We start from the raw sequence: 22913 nt of genomic DNA, 5'->3' as shown, positions 1-22913 counted from the left end.
TTGTTTTTGTTTTTAAGACAGGGTCTTACTCTGTCACCAGGCTGGAGTGCAGTGGCCTGATCATAGCTCACCATAATTTTCAACTCCTGGGCTCAAGTGGTCCTCCCACCTCAGCCTCCCAAGTAGCTAGAACTACAGGCACAAGTCACCATGCTCAGGGTTTTTTTTTTTTTTTTTTTTTTTTTTGGTAGAGATGAGGTCTCACTGTGTTACCCTAGCTGTTCTCAAACTCCTGGCCTCAAGTGATCCTCTCACCTTGGCCTACCTAACTGCTGGGATTCCGGGCATGAGTCACCACGCCCGACCTAGATTTTTAAAATCAGACATTATAGTTCAAGAGCAATAATTTCTTAACACTGTCAGCTGCTAGAGTGATCTTATTATCATTCTCCTGTATATTTGGAATACTAATAAATGCTCATTTTCAGCTGAGACCAATGGAAGAGCTAGATTTATTATACTAATTCTCTTATGTAGAATACTATATTGTCACCAAATTCTTAAGCTTTCCTTCCTCGCTGATAATCAGTTACTTGGATAGATATTTATCTTCTTCCCTCCTAATCTTTAAGAGTTAAATAATAATATTTTATTTAAGTAAACCCACAAACTGAAACATTGTGCACTGTTTAAAGAGGGTGCTTTCTGAACATTTTCAGAAAGACATTGAAGATTAATGTCCTGTCATATTTTTTATTTCTAATATTTTTGCATTTGCTTTTTGTTTTACACAATTATTTGAAAAAGCAGTTGCTCTTAAACGTTTGGTCTAGCAGTAGCAGTGGAAAATGGAATTGATTTTCAAGATGACAAAATCATCCGTGATATTTAGAAAAAAATCCAGGTGGCATGCTCTGTTTATATTAGTTATGCTACTACACTGATCAAAATATGTGGTAACATTTTCAGAGTATCATTGGTCACGCCTAATTCGGGAACATGAAAAAAATGTTGACCTAGGCATTCTCCTGTTCAGACTTCCAAAGACCAAAGCCAAAGGTGATTAGCAGTTTTTAACTAAATATCAAGGCAAATTCGAATCTTCATACATCCTTAATAAAAAGGGTTTTTTTAATTAAAATAAAAAAGGCAACATTCCTTGATGACAGGGATTTACAGTTGGGAATAAAATTATCAAGAGATTATGTAGAGGTTGTAAAAGTAGAAATAAGTGCAAAATACTAATTTCACTTTGTACCTTTCTTTTTTGTTCTTGTGACACAAAACTCTCCTTATTTTTTTTCATCTACCTGGCTTGGTCCTAGACCCATTTTAAATTTAGCACTGTTTCTTATGGTCTCATCCCTTCCCAATTGTGACCTTTATAGAAATAACTTATATATTATATTGTCAAACCCAGTCCTCTTTTCTGAGGTCTAGACCCATATGATCATGTCTGGGTTCTCCTCTTGATATCTAAAATGCATTATGTCTGAGCCAAATTCATAATCTTCTCCCCTAAACCAGTGGTATTCCATTATTTCTTGGTTCAGTGATTAGCATGACTATAAATTTAGTTCCATAAGTTAGAAACCTAAGAGTCATCTTTGTCAGCACTGTTTCCCTCAGTTTCCTTTGTAATCCCTTGCCAATGCCTATCCATTTTCCTCGTAAATCTCTCTCAAATCTGGTCATTTCTCTCCATCCCCTCCTCCTCTTCCACCATACCCTCTACCACCTAATCTAAGCAACCATGATGTCTTCCCTGGACTACTGTAACCACTTCATGCCACTTCATAATTGCTCTACCTGCCTTCATTCTGGCCCTCTTCTAGCTACTCTGTACACTGCAGCTAGCTATAACGATTCTTTCAAAACACAGTTCCAGTATGATACTTCATTACTTACGTTCCTTTAAAAGGGTGCAGGGATTCCCATATTATTTGGGCATTACTTCCTTTCATCTTTATTTCATACCTCTCTCCCCCTAATTTCTACCTCCCACCTCCCAAGCCTTCTTTCATCCCTCATAATAGTGATGCTCTTTCACTTGTCTCTGGGTTTTTGTACAACTTATTCCCTCTGCCTCACACATCCTTATTCTCTTGACTTAGCTGTCTTCTACTAAATCCTTCAGATTTCATCTTTCTCAGAGAAGCCATTTTTGTCTTTGTTTTTGCCTCGTTGACTCTTTCACCTCTCTATTTTAAACTATAAAAACATTTTTTTGTATATATCTTCTTCATGTTTCTAGCTATAGTTTTACATTTTTTTTCTACTGCTTTTGATTAATGCCACTCTCCATTGTAGGATCATAAGTCCTGATGGGGAAAGGGGCTATCTCTGGTTTTGCTCACCGTTGTACCATCATGTGTCACTTAACGATGGGAATACATTCTAAGAAATGTGTTGTTAGGTGATTGCATCATTGTGCGAACATCGTGGAGTATACACACAGACCTAGGTGGTATAACCTACTATACACCTAGGCTATATGGTATAGCCATTATAGTCGCATGGAACCACCATCATAAATGCTGTCTGTCATTTACTAAAATGTGGTTATGTGCACATGACTGTATTCTCATGGCCTCACCAGTACATGGCACACAGTTGGTGCCCAGGTACTCTTTGATGAATAAGTGAATAGATGAATTAGACTTCTTGAACTTATTCTTAAAATACTAAGGGCCAACACAACTTCAAGGAAAATCAAGAAGATAATCAGTTCCATGATAAGTCGAATGCCCAGGCTCAAGGGAAAATAACCTGAAGATGTGGAACGCCACCAAAAGTGGCTTGGTTACCTTCTTAAGGAATGTTTTTTTTCTCCTGTCGGCTGTAAAGATCAGTGAAAGAATGTCAGTATTCTGCTTTAAAAAGTTTCATTACATAAATTTGCTCTTACTATTATTTTATCTGGTTATGGTTCCTTCTGTTAGATGTATTATCTCATTTCTCCTAATTTATAATATCCATCTGACTTACCTTTTTTCATGATACAGACTTACCATTTGTGCCACCAGTTATTTTAAGTTAACATCTTATTTTTTTCTTTTATTTCTATTCATTAAGCTCTTGAGGAATAACTTTTGAATCCTTTTTAAAATTTACATTTTTAAGAGAGCAAAGAGAAAAATTTGATTTTCCTGGAATACAGCTTATCTAAGAGCACTCAATTATATTCTTGGAATTTTTTATACAACAGTTTCTTTATTAACCTTGTAATGTTCTCATTTTGAAAGGAATACTTTTTAATAAGGATTATTAGTATTGCATTTTTCTTCACTGCTATTATTTTTTCTTTAAGTCTTTGAAGATTTTCAAGTTACTGAACTAATGCATACTTACAAGTAAATTAATGCAAAGATGTAAAAAACAAAAGGCTAATGAGTTACTTTCCCCGCACATTGTCTCACTCCCAATACTCCTACCCCTGAAGTGTATTCAGTTTTCATCTTGCACATACAGATATATGTTAATACAAGTATGTCCATATATTTAGGCATTTGAGCTTTTAAATGGCTTTTAAACCATTAATCAGTGGTGTCTGGAATTACAGCAAAAATTGAAAAAACACAGTAAAACAGTTTGTCTCAGAATTTTGTTTAGGAATTTTGAGAATATAAACTAAGTTTAGATCTGTCCATGTACATTCTCAGCTATTTTGTTGATAATAGTGAGTGTGATGAGGGAAATGTTTATAAAATCTCTTAAGACAGACAAGTTTTCATGAAAAAGTTCCTTTGATTACCGTTGTTTCTTCTGATAACAAATAATATTTCTTTTCACCCTTTGGTTACCTGAGTTCCAAATGTTACATTGATGGGAATTGCACATCCTAGGTATGTAAGAATGTAGTCACAGTTCTCTTTTCCTTCTTATTTTCCCATTTTATGTTTTAGGCAAAAGAGAAAAAGAAAAAAATTACTGTACATAATCTTAGAAAAAAATTAGAAGCAAAACAAGTAATTTTGTTAATTTCCTTGAAACTGGTTTTCTTCTCATAGTTACATTGTTTAACACCAAAGAACTTATATAAAACCAGATTTAAACCAGGATAATGAATCTTATGTTCCACCCACTGCAAATATTTGCTACCATTATACAGTTCAACATTATCTTTTTTTATGTGTCTCATGAGTATAACTCCCCTGTAGACGTTTTCTTTGTGCTTTTCCATCCATTTGTCATTCTTTATGTCTTCTCTGATTCCTTCATTTCACTATACGTCTTTATATTTTAAGCACCAAAATGTGAAGATAATTCAGGTTGCTTTGCCTTCTTACTAGGTACTATTTCTTAGCCATATCATTGTGCGGTTTTCCTCTTAAATTGTTTTATTTCACACCTCCAGAATTCCTTGCGTAAATTCAACTATTAGTATTGGGCTTTGCATATATGCTTTATGAGCATGTAGCCAGTGCATAAGTGCATGTTTTCTGACTTAATATGTAGAAGTAAAGTAAGGTAAGTTATATGTGTACTTGGCTATAAATTTTGGTTTTGGAAAGATTGAACAAATTTAAATCAAATATTTCCTACTTAACAATTGAATATTTTCGATTATATGGTAATTTATTGATATGACTTTGTGATTATAATATTAAATTATAGTAAATATATAATTATCAAGTTAAATAATATAAAAGAACCTTTGAGTTTATTTTAAAGTATTCACTCTTGTCAAACACATCATTATTTTTATTTATTCTGATAAAAATGAAACCTAATGTACATACATGTTTATTTATACTTTTTATATGAATTATTTATATTGTTTAAATATAGACATAGGCAGTACTAAAACAATGTTTGACTGCTTGTAATCATTTTTCTGTCTTTTATAAAGCTGTAGAAAATTCTCTAGACAGCTATTCAGAATATTTTACATTATCAGAAGTTTATTTGACAGCTGTTTATTTCATTCTAGAGAATCATATATTGAATCTCTTTATTAGCTGGTTTCCAGCTGATATTTGGACTTAAGTAGTTGTTAGATATATTTAATAAGTTTAGTTACCACCACAGGTGATTGTTGACCATATTTTTGTAGAAATCCTTTGATCAAATTGAACAAACAGTATTTTTTATTAAAGCTTAGTATAAAATGTTATATCCCAAGGAAATCTGATGCAGTTATTCTTTGTATTTTTCTCTAAATGAAAAAAGGGAGCTAAATATTCAAATATAATGAACCCTTGTAGATTTATATTAACTTTATGTGTATCTGGAGGTTTTATCTATTTTTGTTTTCATAGTAGCACATTTAAGTGAGTGGGGTGGGAAAAAAGAAATTATGTGTCTGTATTTAATATTGTAAAATAGGGTCATGTTTTTAAGAGAAGAACGTAATAATCTTAGGTCTCACTTCATTTTTTCTTGGTTTTATAAATGAGTAGTTGAGAAGTACAGCTATAACTATATTATGGCAAATAAAATGGGCATTTCCAAATTGCACAGCAAGTTAGTGACTGCTCCAGAAATATAGTCAGAGGCCTGTTAAGTCTGAAACTGTGAAGGCTATAAGATAATTGACCTACCTACATACTAAACGTTAGCCTACCACAGGCTAACTTCATTATACATTTTATACACATACAAACATGAGACACCTGGGTCAGGGGAAAGACTGTTGCTTTTTCCTAATTCTTCACTGGACAGCATGGTAAGAGCCAGCTAGTGCATGTGCATGGGTTGCATCATAGAGAGGAGCTCCAAAATTATGAAACTTTGAGCTTCTATAGGAACTATGGGCATATCTTCCCATCTTCCTCTCTGGAGAGAGGAAGAGAGGAGAGATAAAAGTAGACCACCTGACCCACCCAAGGACTTTACCCTGGAATGTAAACAGACTCTCCTGAGGAAGGAAGGGAAGGCCTGTATCCTGGAATATAAGCAATTGGGTCCTTGGGAGATAAGAAGTCTCTACAGACTTAGACTTGGAGAAAATAGCTCTGATGAAGTGGAGACATTCTCTGTCTTTTAAGCACTTTAGTTTTCATTACTCAGAAGGCCCTGGCCATGTAGGAGCATGATGAATTTCAGAGAGGATTATTTTCCAGTAAGACCCAAAGGTATCTGGAAAGGACATGCAGTATATAGTCTACCAAACCATCTCAGTAAGATAGTAGGCTACTTTTTAAAAAATCTGGAGAAAGAGAAATGTTTTCTAACTTTACCTTCATTGTATTCTGTATCCAGCAGTCTTCTATCTTATTCTCCATGAACCCAGATCTCATTTTTTTTTTTTACTATAGTATCTGATTTGCCCTGTCTTGCAGCTGTTATTTTTGAAATCATGTGGAGAAAGCCAAATAAATTGAAATGACTAAATGGTCAAACATCAATGTGCCTTTTGTTGTTAAGTGTGGTATGATTGTCTCAGCTGTGGGTTTACAGATAACTATCATAATTTTCTTTCTTGTTTTTCTTTTATTTTTTAATGAAGAAGGCTAATTGAAGATTACAATACAGATATGAGGAGAATTGAGATGTTCTTCATTTGTAGGTTTATGAACGTGGCCTAAAAAATTGACAGTCAAGAGCCCATCTAAGAGGAATTACAATTTTATGATTTTGCCTTTATAGCAATGCAGTTTTAATTAGTCTAGCTAGTAAAGATGATTTACAGTATATTAGCTTAGTAGGATCTTTTCTGCCCAAGTAATTTTAAGAAAAGATAATTCTTCTAAAAAGAATCACCTTAAGTATGTCACTTGAGACTATTAAACGAACAGTCCAGTGTTTGAGAATTATAAATAGTGATTATTGTCTAAGAAAAGAAATGAAAAATACTGATAGAAGTCTTAAAATACATTTTATGTTGTTATTTTACTGAAATTAGATTGAATCCAGACATCTTATAATGTCCAAAAATAATAGGCCTTCAAGCTCAGTGGCATCTATACAAATGAGATTGTTAGTTCACTAATGAATTTTATTTGCAATAGTAATAGACTAGCTGGTCTTGCTTAATTTGCTCTACAGAATAGATGCTTCTATTTTGGGACTGTCAATAACAAATATAAATGAAATTCGGACTGTCTTGGAGGTCAGTAAAATATTTTTCTGTGTGTGATACTATAATATATTGGAGGATTCTTTATTATATTTACACAGAATTAACACTAAAATGGATCCATGTTTATACTGTGGGGACTGAGATCAGTTATTGTAGTTTGGGTCACTGTGTCACACCATTAAAATTTTAGTCATTTGAGAATATCTTTGGCAAAGCATGAATTCAGAGTGCTTGGATTTTTAGAACTGATATGCTGTTTCTCTTCATTATTAAATTAATTATTACAAGAAGATTGGCTTCAATATATGTTCCTTAAAACTTTCAAGTACATGTATGTGTGTCTATGTAAACATTTTAGAATTAATAATACTTATATGTAGAGTGAAATTTTAAAATGTAAATAGATTTCTAGACTTATAAACTTCTAAATTACTGAGAATGTTTTATGATTTGGGTTCTCTTTCTGTAATCCATTTCCCTTGTTAAGGTAAGAGATGGATGGAGTCCCAAATATAGACACTCCTACGTTCTCTTTTGACATGTGAACTATATCTGGGTCATCAGTCTTAAGTTGAACAGAATGGAGGTGGTTTTTAAGACTAAACTAAAACAATACTGGCAATATTCAGCAAATATTTATTGAATACCCAGTGTGTACCAGAGACTATGCTAAAGGTAAAAAGCAGAAAACTCCCTGCATTAGTGTTGTTTATATAAGCTGATGAGGGAAACAAAGGTTAATCAAATAAATATGCACAAAATGTATAGATTTGATAAATAATCTTTACAAAGGAAAGGTATATATTACTAGAAAAGCACATAATGGGAAGTATAATAAAGATTTTACTCTTCCTTTAACTTTGTGGAAATTTGTATCCATTTTCCCTACTTTCCTTGATTTTTCTTAATTCAAAACATTGATTGTAAGGATCTGAGTAAAGCTGATTTACCAAGCAGGTGATCTTTCAAGATTATACATATTTGAAACCGTCCTATGCCACTAGATTTTAAATTGTACCCCCTACTGCAAAGCAGTCCTCAGCCTTCCTTTTCTACATCATTATAGTTCTTACCAACATTTTAATATTGTGTATTTTACATATTTATATGTTTATTGTCTGTCTCCTCTAGAATGAAGGCAGACAGTTTTGACCATTTTATTATTGTCATATTCTAGTATCTAGAATATGACCTAATATATAATGAACAGTAAATATTTGTTGAGTAAATGATCGTATATATTTACTTTTACTCAATAAAAGTAAACGTTAAGACATAAACTGGTCAAATTGAATATGCTGGAAATGAGATTTGCTTCTATATGTGAAGGGCTTTAAACTCCAGTAAAGTTATTTTAAAATTTAGTACATCAGAACCATGTAGGGCTGTTTTCATTTTTGATTAATGAATTTGACACCAAACAAAAAGTGTAAATTAAGAAATCTCATCCTTATAGCATTAACTTTTAAAATTCAACCTTTTAGCAGCAACTTATATGTATTTTCTAGTTGTTGTGCCCATCATAACTGTTTGATTCACCAGGCCATTACTGTCTTCTGATTGACACTATTGACCTTTTAAATTATTTATTATAATTCAGTATTCTTAACTGACTTTTTCCATAACTTTGTTCCCACGAACTATCTCAAAGTATAATCTTCCTTACCTGTTCGTATTTTGTCCCTTGTCCCAATTACATCTTTTTTTTATTGTGCTAAAATATATATGGCATTACTATTAGAACATACAAAGTTTTAAACCAAAATGTTAGCTACTTTTATAGTTTCCAAATATGGTATATTCATGTTTTTCATGTATTTTCTTATATTGCTTTAATGACTATAGCTACATTTATTTAAAATTTCTGTTGTGAGCCTCTGACTACACATGAAATACATCTGTAATTAAATAAGATTGTGTTTCTAATATTCTGCATAATTCTTACCGCAAAACAGGCACTATGAAAATGTTTCTTCCTTGTTTTGGTGCTTGTTAATTTTGAAATAATTTCAAACTTAAACAGAAATTGCCAGAATAGTTCAAGAAACACTCCCTCTTTTACCTAGATTCACCAATTGTTTACATTTTGCATTATTTGCTTTGCCATTCTACTTGTATATGTGTGTATGTGTTTGTATATCTATGTATTTTTTAAAAATCACTTGACAATAAATTCAAGATACTATGTCCCTTTGTACCTAAATGTTTGGTAAAAAATGTTTGTTCGAAGATTAAAGCCAGCCTCTTAAGATATCTGTGGCACAATTGGCAAAATCAGAAAATGTAACATTGATATGATATTCATATTTTATCAGTTCCAATTTTTTTTTTTTTTTGAGGGTCTCACTCTGTTGCCTGGGCTTGAATGTAGTGACATCATCATAGGTCACTGCATCTTCAAATTTCTGGGCTCAAGTGATTCTCCTGTCTCAGCCTCCTGAGTAGCTGGGACTACAGGTATATGCCACCACACCTGGCTAATTTTTTTTAAATTTTATTTTTAGTAGAAATGGGGTCTTGCTATATGGCTAAAGCTGGTCTCAAACTCCTGGCCTCCCAAAATGCTAGGATTATAGGCATAAGCCACCATGCCGAACCAGTATCTTTTTAAAACTGATACATCTTTGAAAATATTATATAAAGTCATATTAAACTGTATAATAAAGTTGAGAACACTCTAGTCATGAAGCATATATGTTTCAACAAATCATTTCTTCAGCAAATTATCTTACTTGAATGCATACTTTTTAGTATTGAAAAAGTATAAATACATAGAATTCATCTAGTGTCAAACCACGAAAACCATCATTTATGAAAAGCAGCATTGAGAACTGGTGATGTGTAACTCAAGAAAGGGAAATCATACTGGAGATCAGAAAGCAGTTTTCAAATATAATATTTGAAGAATTGTTACGTGTAAAAAAAGTACAGTTTGTTTTCTATTGCCTTGGAGAGCAATATTGGTCTTAGTCCCAGTGAGTTGTATGTGTAGGGAGCAGATTTGGGGTGACTATAAGGAAAGCCTCTGTAAATGTTAAACCTTTTCCTACAAAATAAAACACCTTTATGTGCCAGGCTTCTTTCTAGTACTTTGTAATTGTTGTTTGTTGTCTCTACAGCAGCCTTGTAAGGCAGGTACTGTTTTCTCCATTTTACAGATTAAAACCTGAGGCATAGGTAAATTTGTCCAAGTTTATGTAGTATATGAATGCTGAGTGATGATTCAAACATAGTTCTACTGGATTCTTAAAACACTGCTGATGTTCAACATAAGCCTATATGTTGTATAGATTAGTCTGGCATCAGATAAGAATTTGGTAAGTTTATGTAGATTGCCAAGAAATTTTTCCAAAACCAACACAGAAATTTGATTGTATGTTAAACTTGTGTAATTATGAGCAGGTAAAATTAACATTCTTGATTATGTTTATTTTCTTTTGTATGTTATAAAAATCAAATGAAAATTAGAACATTTTCTATGTTCAAGACAATTCTGTTATAAAATACACATTTATATTATATAAAATAATGTTTATTGATGTTTATAAATATAAACAAGTTGAAAAGTTAATTCATATCTTACATTAATTGAATACATAAATGTGTATAGTACACATATAAAACAGGGCCTGATTAAGAATGTATAGTTTATTCAAGCATCAGTTAGATGACATAAATTATATTACTTCTAAAAAATAGACATATGATTAAGAAAACATTGTTTTCATTTAAGTTAAATTCAGGCTGGTTGCAGTGGCTTACACCTGTAACCCTGGCACTTTGGGAGGTCAAGGCAGAAAGATCACTTAAGCCCAGGAGTTCAAAACCAGCCTGCGCAACATAGTGAGACCCCATCTCTACAAAAAACTAAGTTTATAGTAAAGGAAAAATGCATTCAAAATATTCACCATTTTTGAATCATATTAAATAAATTATTTTTGCTCTCTTTTTTAGTGGTTCTAGTAATTCAGAAACTGTGCTGAAATATAACTGTCTTATATTTCTAAGTATATTGTACAGTGTCCTCATGTATGGTGAATTGATAGATAATATTTTTCATAGTGGGCTTAGAAATATGACTATATGTCTTTTTGCTATCATCATACATAAGGTACACTAAGTCTTCTGGCTTTTTATTGTACATTTTGATAAAAATTTTAGAAGATATAAAGTATTATGGATTTCTTTTAACCAAATATAGTAATTAAAGCTGCCTATAACTCAAATAAGCTGCTAAATATTAAAATGATTCTTTTAGCAAAATTGCTGAGGAATATGTTTCACATTCAGGGTACTGCCCTAAATATAATTCAGTAATGATAACCCAAACCTATTTATTACTTAAAGCTTAAGTTTTTTGAGAAGAACGGCAGATACTCCATGTGAAAGTCCAGAACTGGCTCTGAACTGCAAAGTGTAGATCTAATTACACAGCTTGGGGCTATGGAACCACTTCTCTCTATTGTGGATTAGTTTCCTTGGCTTATTTTCATAATTTAATGCTTAAAGACTAGTCAATGAATTATATAGTTTCTTATATAGTTAGGACAGAGTAAATCAACCCTTTTTTGATGTAGCTTATATTTTCATGGTATATCTAATAAATGTTTAACCAGGTCTTTAAAGAAAAAAACCATATGCTTCAGTAATTTAATTTAGATGGTTGCCAGAAGTATCTAATAATAAATGCTAGTCATTAAATGCTGTTACAATCATGATTAATAAAATTGAGGATTTTAAATTTTATCATTTTTAGCCCTATTTTTAGTAAATAATATTTATGTAATCCAAAGGTATTAGAGTCAAATTTTCTACCTTTACTAAAAGTAAGAATGCTTTTATTCATGACCATCAGGAGCACATTACAGTCGGCCCTCCATATCTGAGGGTTCTGCATCCATGTATTCAACCAACCGTGGATCGAAAGTATTCTGGTGGAAAGAAGTGTAGTTGCATATGTACTGAACATGTACAGACTTTTTTTCTTGTCATTAGTCCCTAAATATACAACAACTGTTTACATATCATTTACATTTTATTAGATATTATAAGATAGAGAGATAATTAAATATAGAGGTGATTAAAAGTATACAGGAGGATGTGCATAGGTTATATGCAAGTACTACACCATTTTTTATAAGAAACTTGAGCATCCACGGATTTTGGTATCCGCAGGACTTCCTGGAATCCATCACCCACAGAAACCAAGAGCTGACTATATTTTGGTTCATGAATTAGATTAATTTGATTCATTTTTAATGTAGTGTGGGTGGTTTTGATTTACAAAATATCTTTGACGTCAAAGTCCAGAATATTTTTAAGAATATTCCAGAGTAGCTTATTTTATAAGGCGTTTCTTTTTTAAATTACAATTCTTAAACCTTACAATAGCATTAAAATACACATACACATATTTCCACACTATTGAAAGACTAATCTGTACTAATTTTAGTTTATTAAATATCAGTATAAGATTGGCTAATAAATTTAAATAAAATTATTCAGGAAAATTATCTAATTGGATAATGGGAAGTTTGCTTAATACCCCATATTTTAATAAAGATATCAATGAAAAGCATTAACTCAGCCTATAGCCTATTAAATTTATAAACTTTAAATTCAAATCTCTGCTCAAAAATCAATGGTTTTTCTGGAAAACCATCTTTAACATTATAACTTCAGCAGTCATTTACTGAGTACCCACTGATTGCATGACAGCAGATAAGAGTGGTATGGAGTATGACAAAAAGACCTCAAAATTAGTAAAATGTAAACCCTGCCTAAAGCAGCACCCAAAGAAGGAATATAACTTGATGGAAAGAAAGTAGGCTTTGGAATGTCAAATCTGAAATGAATTCCCTGTTCTGCTTTTGAATGAGTGGCAAGTTATTAAAACTCTGAGCTTCGGTTTTCTCATTTGTAAAATACTAATAAAATTACCCACCTCATTGTGTTGTTGGTAGTAAGCAAACATATATATTGTACCTAGTACTGGGTCCAGTAAATGGTTACTGTTAGTCCTAACAGTGGAGAGACCTGTATACATCTTGTGATTACATGAAGCACAAATATAGTATGAACAAAGTATCAAAATATGGTGGGAATGATTAATTTCCCCTGCAGAAGATTAGGAATCAATCATTAGAACTAGGCGTTAAAGATTTGTAGAATTTACACAGGTGGAGTTGGCAAGAGGACTAAGTGAAAAATACGGCCAAAAGCCTAGAAGCTTCCACATGCATGGAGGTTTTAAACAACAGGAAGGGGAATTTAGAAATGACACTCAAAGGGCCAATAATGAAGAACTTTGGAATATCCTGACCTTTAAATAAAGTACTTTGCTAATTTTTTTTTTTTTTTGAGACAGAGTCTCACTCTATTGCCCAGGCTAGAGTGAGTGCCGTGGCGTTAGCCTAGCTCACAGCAACCTCAAACTCCTGAGCTCAAGCGATCCTCCTGTCTCAGCCTCCCGAGTAGCTGGGACTACAGGCATGCACCACCATGCCCGGCTAATTTTTTCTATATATATTTTCAGCTGTGCATATAATTTCTTTCTATTTTTAGTAGAGATGGGGTCTCGCTCTTGCTCAGGCTGGTCTCGAACTCCTGAGCTCAAACGATCCGCCCACCTCGGCCTCCCAGAGTGCTAGGATTACAGGCGTGAGCCACCACGCCCGGCAACTTTGCTAATTTAGAGAGGGAAGACTCTAATTAATTTCTAGATTGTTTTGTTTTGTTTATTTTTGGTTATTCCTTCCTATAGTTGTTCATGTAATGAATGGCAGCTTAGTTCACCATCTTCCCCGACTCCAGTCCTTTGCCAATAGGAGATTTAAGTTCCAAAAGCCAGTACTAGGCTTGCCCACTGTATGTCCCCAATGCCTGTCATGTAATTGTTAGATGATCACAGACTAGCAAAGGCTCTAAGTCAAGCACAAACATCATTAAAAATAAAAGGTGGCAGTGAGAAATGCTTAAGAGAGGGGCCTGTGAATCTTTTGGATGTTCAAAAAGAGAAAGTATCTGGAAGCAATAGGGAAAACTTTTCTTTCTTTTTCTTTTTCTTTTTTTTTTTTTGCTTTTTTATGAATATATATAGATAGAATTTTGAGGCAATTCAGTGGCTACAAAACTATATTTTAAAATGTTTAAATCAAAGTTCCTTTTATAAGATCTATCTCAAATATTCATATAAGTCTTACTTAGGGACCTAAGTCCTTTCTTGTTCATCTTTACTCTTTATAAAAGAATGAAGAGCTTCTTTTTTTTCTTAAACCCTGGCCTTTTAAAATTATTCTGTCCGTTGTCCTTTCAGTTTATAATTCCAAAGTTGTCTTTAGGTTTTCCTATGTTTTGTGTGCTTTTTTCTTTTATACTTTCTCAAACCATGTTTTCTTTTTTACCATGTGATACATATTCCTTTATAAAAATCAATATTTTTCCCTGGGATGGCCTTCTCTCTATTAAGTTTAAAATCTTTCTCTAACATAAGAATAGTTTTTCAAGTATTTCTTTTATTGGTATCAGATTTTTCTGAGCCTTGAGTGATTTTCTTTACTTTAGTATATATTTTATCATGAGATTGTGTTTTGTCTTTCCAGATGTTACTAGTCTTTTGTCCACATGTTTATTTCTGCAAAAAGTCTGTATTGACCATGATAAGGATTTGTCCTCTTCTCTGTAACTTTGAATATTGGTATACTTTGCCTTGAAATGCTATTTATTTTCTTCTGCTAGATCTTCTCTCTCTTTTCCTCTTAAGGCATTTCCACGTAAACGAAAACAAGTTAAATTTGCCACTTAGACCACCAGTCCCACCATCAACCTTTTAAGAGCATTGTTAAATATGTGTTCTTTATACTTGATGCCATAAATACCTTAGCAATAAAATAATCATAGTGAATATACTATCTTAATAGTACATTATAAATATATTATTATAACCTCATTGTTATCTATTATTTCTCTTGTTCAATATAACTTATATACTTAATTATAAAACTAGTAAAGATTTGTTTCAATTGATAAGAAAACCATACAAGATATACAAAGGGAAGGTTATCTTTTTATGCTGTCTGCTGACCCCCCACCAAATCCTGTTTTCATTTTGTTAGATAACTAATTTGGTGGATGTTTACCCAGTATCTGTTTTCAAACATGTATATTCACACACAGACACTTTATAATAACAGATGGGCAATGCACTCAGTGGGATACAGGGGGCAGATGATGGGAGGTTGCTTAGTGGATATGATGTGTGTTGCTCCAGTGATGGATGCATTGAAAGCCCTGACAACCACATGCAAGATAGGCACGTAGCAGAATTGCATTTGTACCCCATGAATATATACAAATAAAAAATAAATGTAAAAATTTTCAAAATAAAATATAATAATACACTCAAGATAATACTATGGAAATTGTTCTTCAAACTTGATATTTTTTCACTTAGGAGTATATTATGGACATCGGCATGTGTATGTGTGAGAGCAGGTATGGTGGGAGCGAGTGCAGGCACAGGATCCATCTCTGTTTACAACTACCACTGGAGTTTCAGAGCCATGTAGTTCTGATGAAGTTAAGCATCCTTTCAGCATCCTTTCATATGTTTGTGACTATTTTCCCTTCTTTGTCTCTGAATTTCCTAGAAGCCATAGAGAAAAAATTAACTGTTTCGATACTGAATAAAAGACTATAAACAAAGTAAAAAGATAAATCATAGACTAGGACAAAATATTTTTAACACAGAAAAGCATACTATCTTTCATATACAAAGAGCACCAACAAATATATAAGAAAAAAATAATGCCCAATAATAGAATGGATAATATGCAGGATAAGGACATAGTTCAATGAATAGTCATATATACTTTGACCCAATTATTCCACTTTTATGAATTTATCCAACAGATACATTCACAAACGTGAAATGATTGGTGTACAGAGTTATTTATTATAACATTGCTTTTAATAACTAAAGATTGGAAACAATATACGTGTTCATCCAACAAGTACTGGTTAAATAAATTATTATATTTCTATTCTGTGTAACTATAAGAAAACAAATGAGGAAACTGTACTGATGTGAAAAAATCTTCAAGATAGTATGTTTCATTGAAAAAAGGAAAGAATAGAGCAATATGTATAATATGGTACCATATGATGAAAGAGGTATTAAAATTATGAATTCCTAGTTGCTCATATATGTGCATAAACTATCAAAGGATATATCAGAAACATAGTGGTTACTACGGGTAACCAATTATTAAGGTAGAGGGCAGGGTGGTATTCTTTTCACTGTGTACACTTTTGTAGTTTCTGATTTTTGAACTGTGTAAATATATTACCTTGTCAGAAATTAATACAATATATTGAATTTTAAAAGGAGCAGAATTGTACTCTAATAAACAACTGCTCATATTTATTGATCACTTACTATGTGCCATACACGGTTGTATTAAATAAATGCTTTGTTTATATTGTCTCATTTCTCACAACCCTATGTTGTTATTCTACATAGAAGACAAAAATAGAATTTTTTTTTCAAATGGCAGATATTGCCATTATTAGCTGTGGTAAGCTAATGTTTGATTGGGCTTAGTGTGTTATATTTACTTAAAACACATTGAATATTTGCTGTGTGCCAGCCTCCTTGCTCAATACTAAGAAGCCAAATGACTAAATATGGAAAGTTCTTTGATAGGGGAAGTATCAGAAAAGCAAAGATGTGGTCAGATGACCTAAGTATCTTCAGCTGGCCAGCACTGTGACCTAAAACGAGAACTCTGTAGTGACTACGATGTCCCTCTACAGATGATTCTTGGATCTACAGCATGCAGAATGAAACCTTTTAAAATTGCATCTGCCTAATAACACAGATGTGATAATATAATCACAGTAACAAAAACCATTCTGTGCCTACGTGCTCTCATGTTATATAAATAAGTATATCTGAAATATATCTGTAGTGGCATTCCCCCTTCAAACCATGTAACACAGAAAATGATTTGACTGTTTAAGTTCTCCTGAAGATAGATGGTACTTACCAGAACCATTCTAAATGCCTAGAGGAGAAGCTAAGGTAGATAAATAGATAGATAATTAATTAAGTAATTTTTTACTCACAATGGATGCCTTGATGCAGGACTTTCAAATTTTAACATGATTCAGAATCACCTAGAGGGCTTGTTAAAGCAGATTGGTAGGCCCCACAGAATTTGTGACTTAGGTGTGGGTTGGGGCTGAGAATTTGTAGTTCTACAAATTCCTACAGGGCACTGATGCTGCTGCTGGTGGTACCACACACTTTTAGAATCACTATTTATTTAGATCACAAGGACTTAATTCTCTTTAAGAACCTGGGTTAAGAAAGTGAAGGAGCTCAGGAAATTTTACTCCAAAATATGACTCCTTGGTATGAAAAGTATTTTTAATTAAAGGCCATTTGAGATCAAGTGAACTTTTGGGGGGAAAGGCAAGTTTCCCCTCATTTCCCCTCACCCCTACAAAAGTTAGGAAGACTTGGGAGCAAGACAAATAAATGGCTGTGGTGGTTAGAATGAAAACACAAACCACCAGGACGTGAACTTCGCCACCCTAAACCTCATTCATTCTTTAACCCTTGAAAGAGGCAATACCATACATGTCATATAATACGAAACATCATTCCTATGACAGAGATTCTTGAAGTTCCTGGACCAGGAATATTAGCATCTCCTTGGAACTTGTTAGAAATGCAATTTCTTAGCTTGTGCCAGGCCTACTTAATCAGAAAGGGGGTCAGGGGAAGTAGCAACAATCAGTGTTTTTAACAAGCCTGCTAGGCTTTTGAAGCTTTCTAAAATTTGAGAGACATTACTAAATGCAGTGTTTTCACTTACATTATGTCCTTTGATCCTTACAGTAATTCTGTGACATACAGTAACTCTTTATCTGTGTTCTGGTAGAAATAAGAATTGAAAAGATTGAATAATTTATTCTAAATCACACTGCTATTAACAGTATTCCAAAGTATAATTTTTGGTCTTTTTCAAATAATACGTTCATTCCTTTGAATACACCCTGAAATATCAGTTGCTTGAGCATTCCAGTTTTTTAAATGATTATTATCTGAGCTTTTACTCTTTCATTAATTTGAATCAGCATCTCATGTGAAGAACACTTTCTTTGACAAGTCAAAGAACAGGACCAGAACTCAAATTTACAGTTTTTTTCCTAGTACAGGACTGGTTCTATCATGTATTAAAACTAAATAGCTTTTGAAACTAAAAACAAGTATATGAAATATTTTTTAAATGTATAACCTAACAAACCTCACATAAAAGCATAAGTAGTTTTATAAAACCGTTTAAATTCACCATCATTATGAACTTGAATCTTACTATTCTAATCTTATTTTAATGACATATGCCAATTTAATTGCTGTTCAGTTACCAAAAGTATTTCTAAGATTAATTTGGAGTTAATGTCTGCCAAATGAAACAATACTGTCTTCTCTATTAGTTATAATTTTCATGAGTCTATTTAAATTAATTAACCAAATTAACAAACCATAAAATCAAGTATGTTTATAGAGACCCAAAACCTTGTAATGACTTCTGTTGGAGCCTCTAGATAGAAAATTCTTAATAAGAAAAAGAGTTTATTTTACTGAACAAGACATGATGGATCCTTTAATAAAAAGAAATTGCTACTTTAAGTTGTAACTAATATTTCTCTTGGCTGCAGTAGAAAATAATTTGCAAAATGAAAAGTTGACAAGTCAGACTGAAATAATTAATGAAGATTTAGGTCATATTTTATTGTTCCTTATGTTCTCCATATCTGTTGTTTCAACAGGATTTACATAATGTGGCATTTGAATTATGGAGAATAGAAATCTGGTTGCATTATAAAACCCCCGCCTAGCCCATCTGGAAAATGATCTTGAGCCTATATTGAGTATATAAAATACCTTAAAATTTCCTGATATTGATATGTATAGGTAGAGAGAGGTTATTAGGAGGTTTTTATTAATAGCTTTGTAGTGGTTTGTTTTATTTATTTTACCTTTTAATCTTTCAACTTGGGAGAGGAAAATTAAGTTGGTGGTAATTATTAACTAATTTCACATAATAGTGAGGTATTCATTAGAGTAGTAGTTAGTAATTCAATTGCTAGACCCCACCCTTTGATATTCTTACTCAGCTAGTTTTAGGGGAGAGCCTAGAAACCTATTTTAACAAGCACCAGTAATGATTCTGATGAAGTAGTTCCTGGGTCTGAGTCTCACTGTAAGAAACCTTGGAAGAGAATATACTTCTTCAAACTAAAAATATCTAAATTAAATATTCCAAATGCTACTGTAGCCCCCTCTAGGCAGCCTGCACCCTGCTCCTACAGCCAGATAGACCTGATTATCATAGTGATTCTTTCTCCCCATAACTGTAGCTTATCAATTTGAAGCCTTGAAACATAGTTATCATTGCATCCTTGGTGCTTAGTGTATGGTGGCACATGGTAGGTACTGCATAAATATCTTGAGATGGATGAATGAAAGAAATCCACTAGCTCCATGTTTAGAGTTCCCATGTCGTTCACTCCATCCTCTCATTGGTTCAGATGCCTAAATTATGTGGGCAGTTTTATCTTCCTCAAATTTTATAGGTTTTCCATGGGAGGGAACATGTCTATTTTCATATCTCTTCTTTTAACAGTATTTTACACATACATGGCCAGTAAATATTTATTAAGTAAAAAAGATTTTGTGCTTATTTAATCCATCATGCTAGATTCTCAGTTCCATGAGGGTAAGGATTTTCTCTCTTTTTCATGGCAGTTGCCTCAGGGCTTGGTAGTGACTTCACGCTCAGAAACATATGAATGAATAAATATGTTAACAAAATAATAAGTAACTTCATTTTAATTCAGATTTTCTTAAAATTTAGTGTTGGACTAATGAGGTTTTGTGGGTGATTAAAATTTATTTTTATATAAGAGAAAAAATCTGCCTTGCCCTTTAAAAAGAAATTCACAATTGAAATGTTCCCACTTTTGCAAGGGACAGGACAGTAGAATTTGACAGATTCTGAACTGGTGAAGCTCCCACAGGACATTATGGTTAATAGATTTCCTATCTTACTTAGTATTAAATAGGTTATGTCAGTAATTATGAAAATATCACAATTTGAGCCCAAATGGTAGTCTCTTGACATCCTATGAGGTAAAGATACTTCCCTGGGAAAGCTAGAAAGCCTATCAAAATCAGATTTGTTTTCTTTAGTTGAAAAATAAGGAAAACAAGAAATTTCCCAGTACCTGTAAGATTTTCTGGAATAAATTCTATTAGTGTACTTTTTAAAAATATTGTTATGATTATATTTCTTTTTAAAACACATTGGGAGCAGCAAGTAAAGTTAGAGCTTTAATTAAGTATGAAATCTCAAGCTTTATGCCCTGGTGACTATGATTAAGTTATATTAAATTCTCCAGATTACTTATTTGCAGTGCTTCCCCCCCAACCCAAACTTCTTTGGAAGTTTTTTTCTTTGAGGAACTTCTCATCTTCCCCCAATTATCTGCTGTCCTTTTTGAATGTACTCTAGAAGAATTTTAGTTATTTAAGCACTCCAGTTTCTTGAATGATTGTTGTCTGAGGTTTTAGTCTACTGTGAATTTTAATCAGCATCCCATATGTGAAACATTTTCTTTGACAAGTTTATAGACATACCATTACTATGGGTTAAATATATACATATCTCTGTATATCTATACCAGCATAGTGGTATAGACACCTCTGTGTCACCCTGTCTTCTTTCTGGTCACGTCCCAGGCTTCATTCCCTTTTTCACTTTTGTTAGTCCTCAGAATGATCTTCTCTTTTACTTGGGTCAGCTCACGTGAACCCATCAATTCCCTGACTAGAATCAATTGTTTGAATATCCTTAATGTGTAGCCTGCAAGTAGCACCAAACTGCTCGTGGTCACTCCCTTATTTTATTTACTTCAGTTCTGTTCACACTCTGCCTGATGACTGTTCCCAAAAGTGCATTTGCCCCTCACTTCTCCTTAACAAAGCATCCAGACGCATGCTTTCTCCCTAATTCAGATTTCTGCAGTCACTTCATGAATAATTCCACAGGAAGATCCATCACAACAAAAGATTCTAAGTATTTCTGTAGAAGCATTTTCATCTTCAGCAGTCCCCTAAACTCTTTAAGTGACGCTTTTTAGACATGTTTTTGTCCAAAGAAGAGTGTTCTTCATTGCTTTCAATTTCTTTAAATATCTTTATGATACTGCAAGTTTCATTGAATGTAATAACCTTCCAAGGAGAAATAAGGTTCCTGTACATTTTTATACTCTGTCTTTATAATAAATGATTGTGATAATGAATCATGCCTTCAAAAGAGAAACACAAATTAAACTCCAAGTTTTATAGAATCTATTAATTTCAGTTCTAATTTCTCCCAGTTTATAAGCTAGTAATAAATAAAGTCATGTTATTAATTTTTTTAACTTTCCTTTTTCCTATATGTGCTTTATTCTAAAATAAGGAGATGTTGGAGAATTCATAAATTGGGGATTTTGTTTTAAAAATTTACTAGTTGTTTATATGGGATGATTTCCAAGCTAGTATTAAGCTATAATTTAATGAATTGGAATATTAAATAAACTGCTTTCTTTTATTTCAGGTGATGGTGTTTGTACATGCTCGAAATGCCACTGTAAGAACAGCTTTGTCTCTAATAGAAAGAGCAAAAAATTGTGGCCAAATTTCCTGCTTTTTACCTACCCAAGGACCTGAATATGGACATGCAGAAAAACAGGTAGGGAACAAATGACAGCAAGAAGACAAGAACTAAAGCACATAATGTGCCATATATACCAGATATTTTATATATGAAAGATTCACAGTCTCAAGAGGTTAATTTTAGCTTTATCATGTTATAATCTTGACGTTTTTCTTTACTTAATGATCTTTTAAAAGGTTCCACTTCATGATGTATTCACTTATCATTTCTTTCCATATGGTTATAATTGAAGTGCTTAGTCTTGCTCTTTAAAATATAGTTAAAATATAAAATGCAGTTAAATTTCATATAATATGTTAACATCTAATGGGTTCTTTATTGTTCTTTTAAAGAATTAATATTTTTTAAATTTCTCAGTTTTAATTCCTAAGCTTAATATGGACAGATAAACTTAAATAAACAAAAAGCTCTTTTTAAGAATGTAAAGGAATCCTGAGACCAAAAAGTTTAAAAACAACTGCCTTATTACTCAATGTATCTATATGCTCAAAGGACCAAAAGGTCCTGGAATCACCTGCATCTTTTTTAGAAAAGTAGAACTTCAGGCCCCACCCCAGACTTACCAAATCAGAGTCCACAGTTCAACTAGATCCCCAGGTGATTTTATCATGCACATTACAGTTTAAGAAGCACTGCTCTAGGTAATTGGAATATCGGTAGTATCTTAGGTTTTATGTTGGGTTCTAGTTAATTATATCAGATAATGATTTAGATTAAGATTGGGCAAAACTATGGCCTGAGGGCCAAAGGGTAGCCACCTGTTTTATAATGAAAGTTTTTTTTTTTTTTTTAGAACACAGCCAAACCCATTTCTTTATTTTGTATGGCTGCGTACAGGGGAAGAACTGAGTAGTGACAGGGACTGTAAGTTACTCTCTGTCGCTTTACAGAACAGGTAATGCTGACCCCTGATTTAAAGCTATGAAAATAAATTTTGAAAGAAAAAAATTAGTGGCATATAATGATAGTAACCTCAACATTTTTATCATCAGATTTAACTTACGTTCAATTGTCTAACTGATTGTTTTATTGAACAGCTGCTAGCTGCTGGACCCTGGGCTATGGACTTTCACGTTTATTATCCTAGTGAAATGTATTTAACTGTCAGGATAGCCCTATAAATTTCACAATTTTATATTGATATTTTAAGTTCTGAC

The 22913-nt window shown here is 32.7% G+C and overlaps 1 protein-coding gene across 2 annotated transcripts in view; it reads left to right on the top strand.

Moving 5' to 3' along the window:
- ASCC3 (activating signal cointegrator 1 complex subunit 3) overlaps positions 1–22913 on the top strand; it is a 315263-nt gene that overhangs the window by 129875 nt on the left and 162475 nt on the right. For both annotated transcript variants that reach the window (XM_069488077.1, XM_069488076.1), the window contains one exon: positions 21637–21771. In XM_069488077.1, the coding sequence (XP_069344178.1) occupies positions 21637–21771 (135 nt within the window). The remainder of the gene's footprint in view (positions 1–21636; positions 21772–22913) is intronic.

This window comes from Eulemur rufifrons, chromosome 15 (genome assembly GCF_041146395.1).
Source record: "Eulemur rufifrons isolate Redbay chromosome 15, OSU_ERuf_1, whole genome shotgun sequence".
Lineage (NCBI taxonomy): Eukaryota > Metazoa > Chordata > Mammalia > Primates > Lemuridae > Eulemur > Eulemur rufifrons.
Note: the sequence above shows the minus strand (reverse complement) of the source record. Positions and strands in the feature narration are given on the sequence as shown.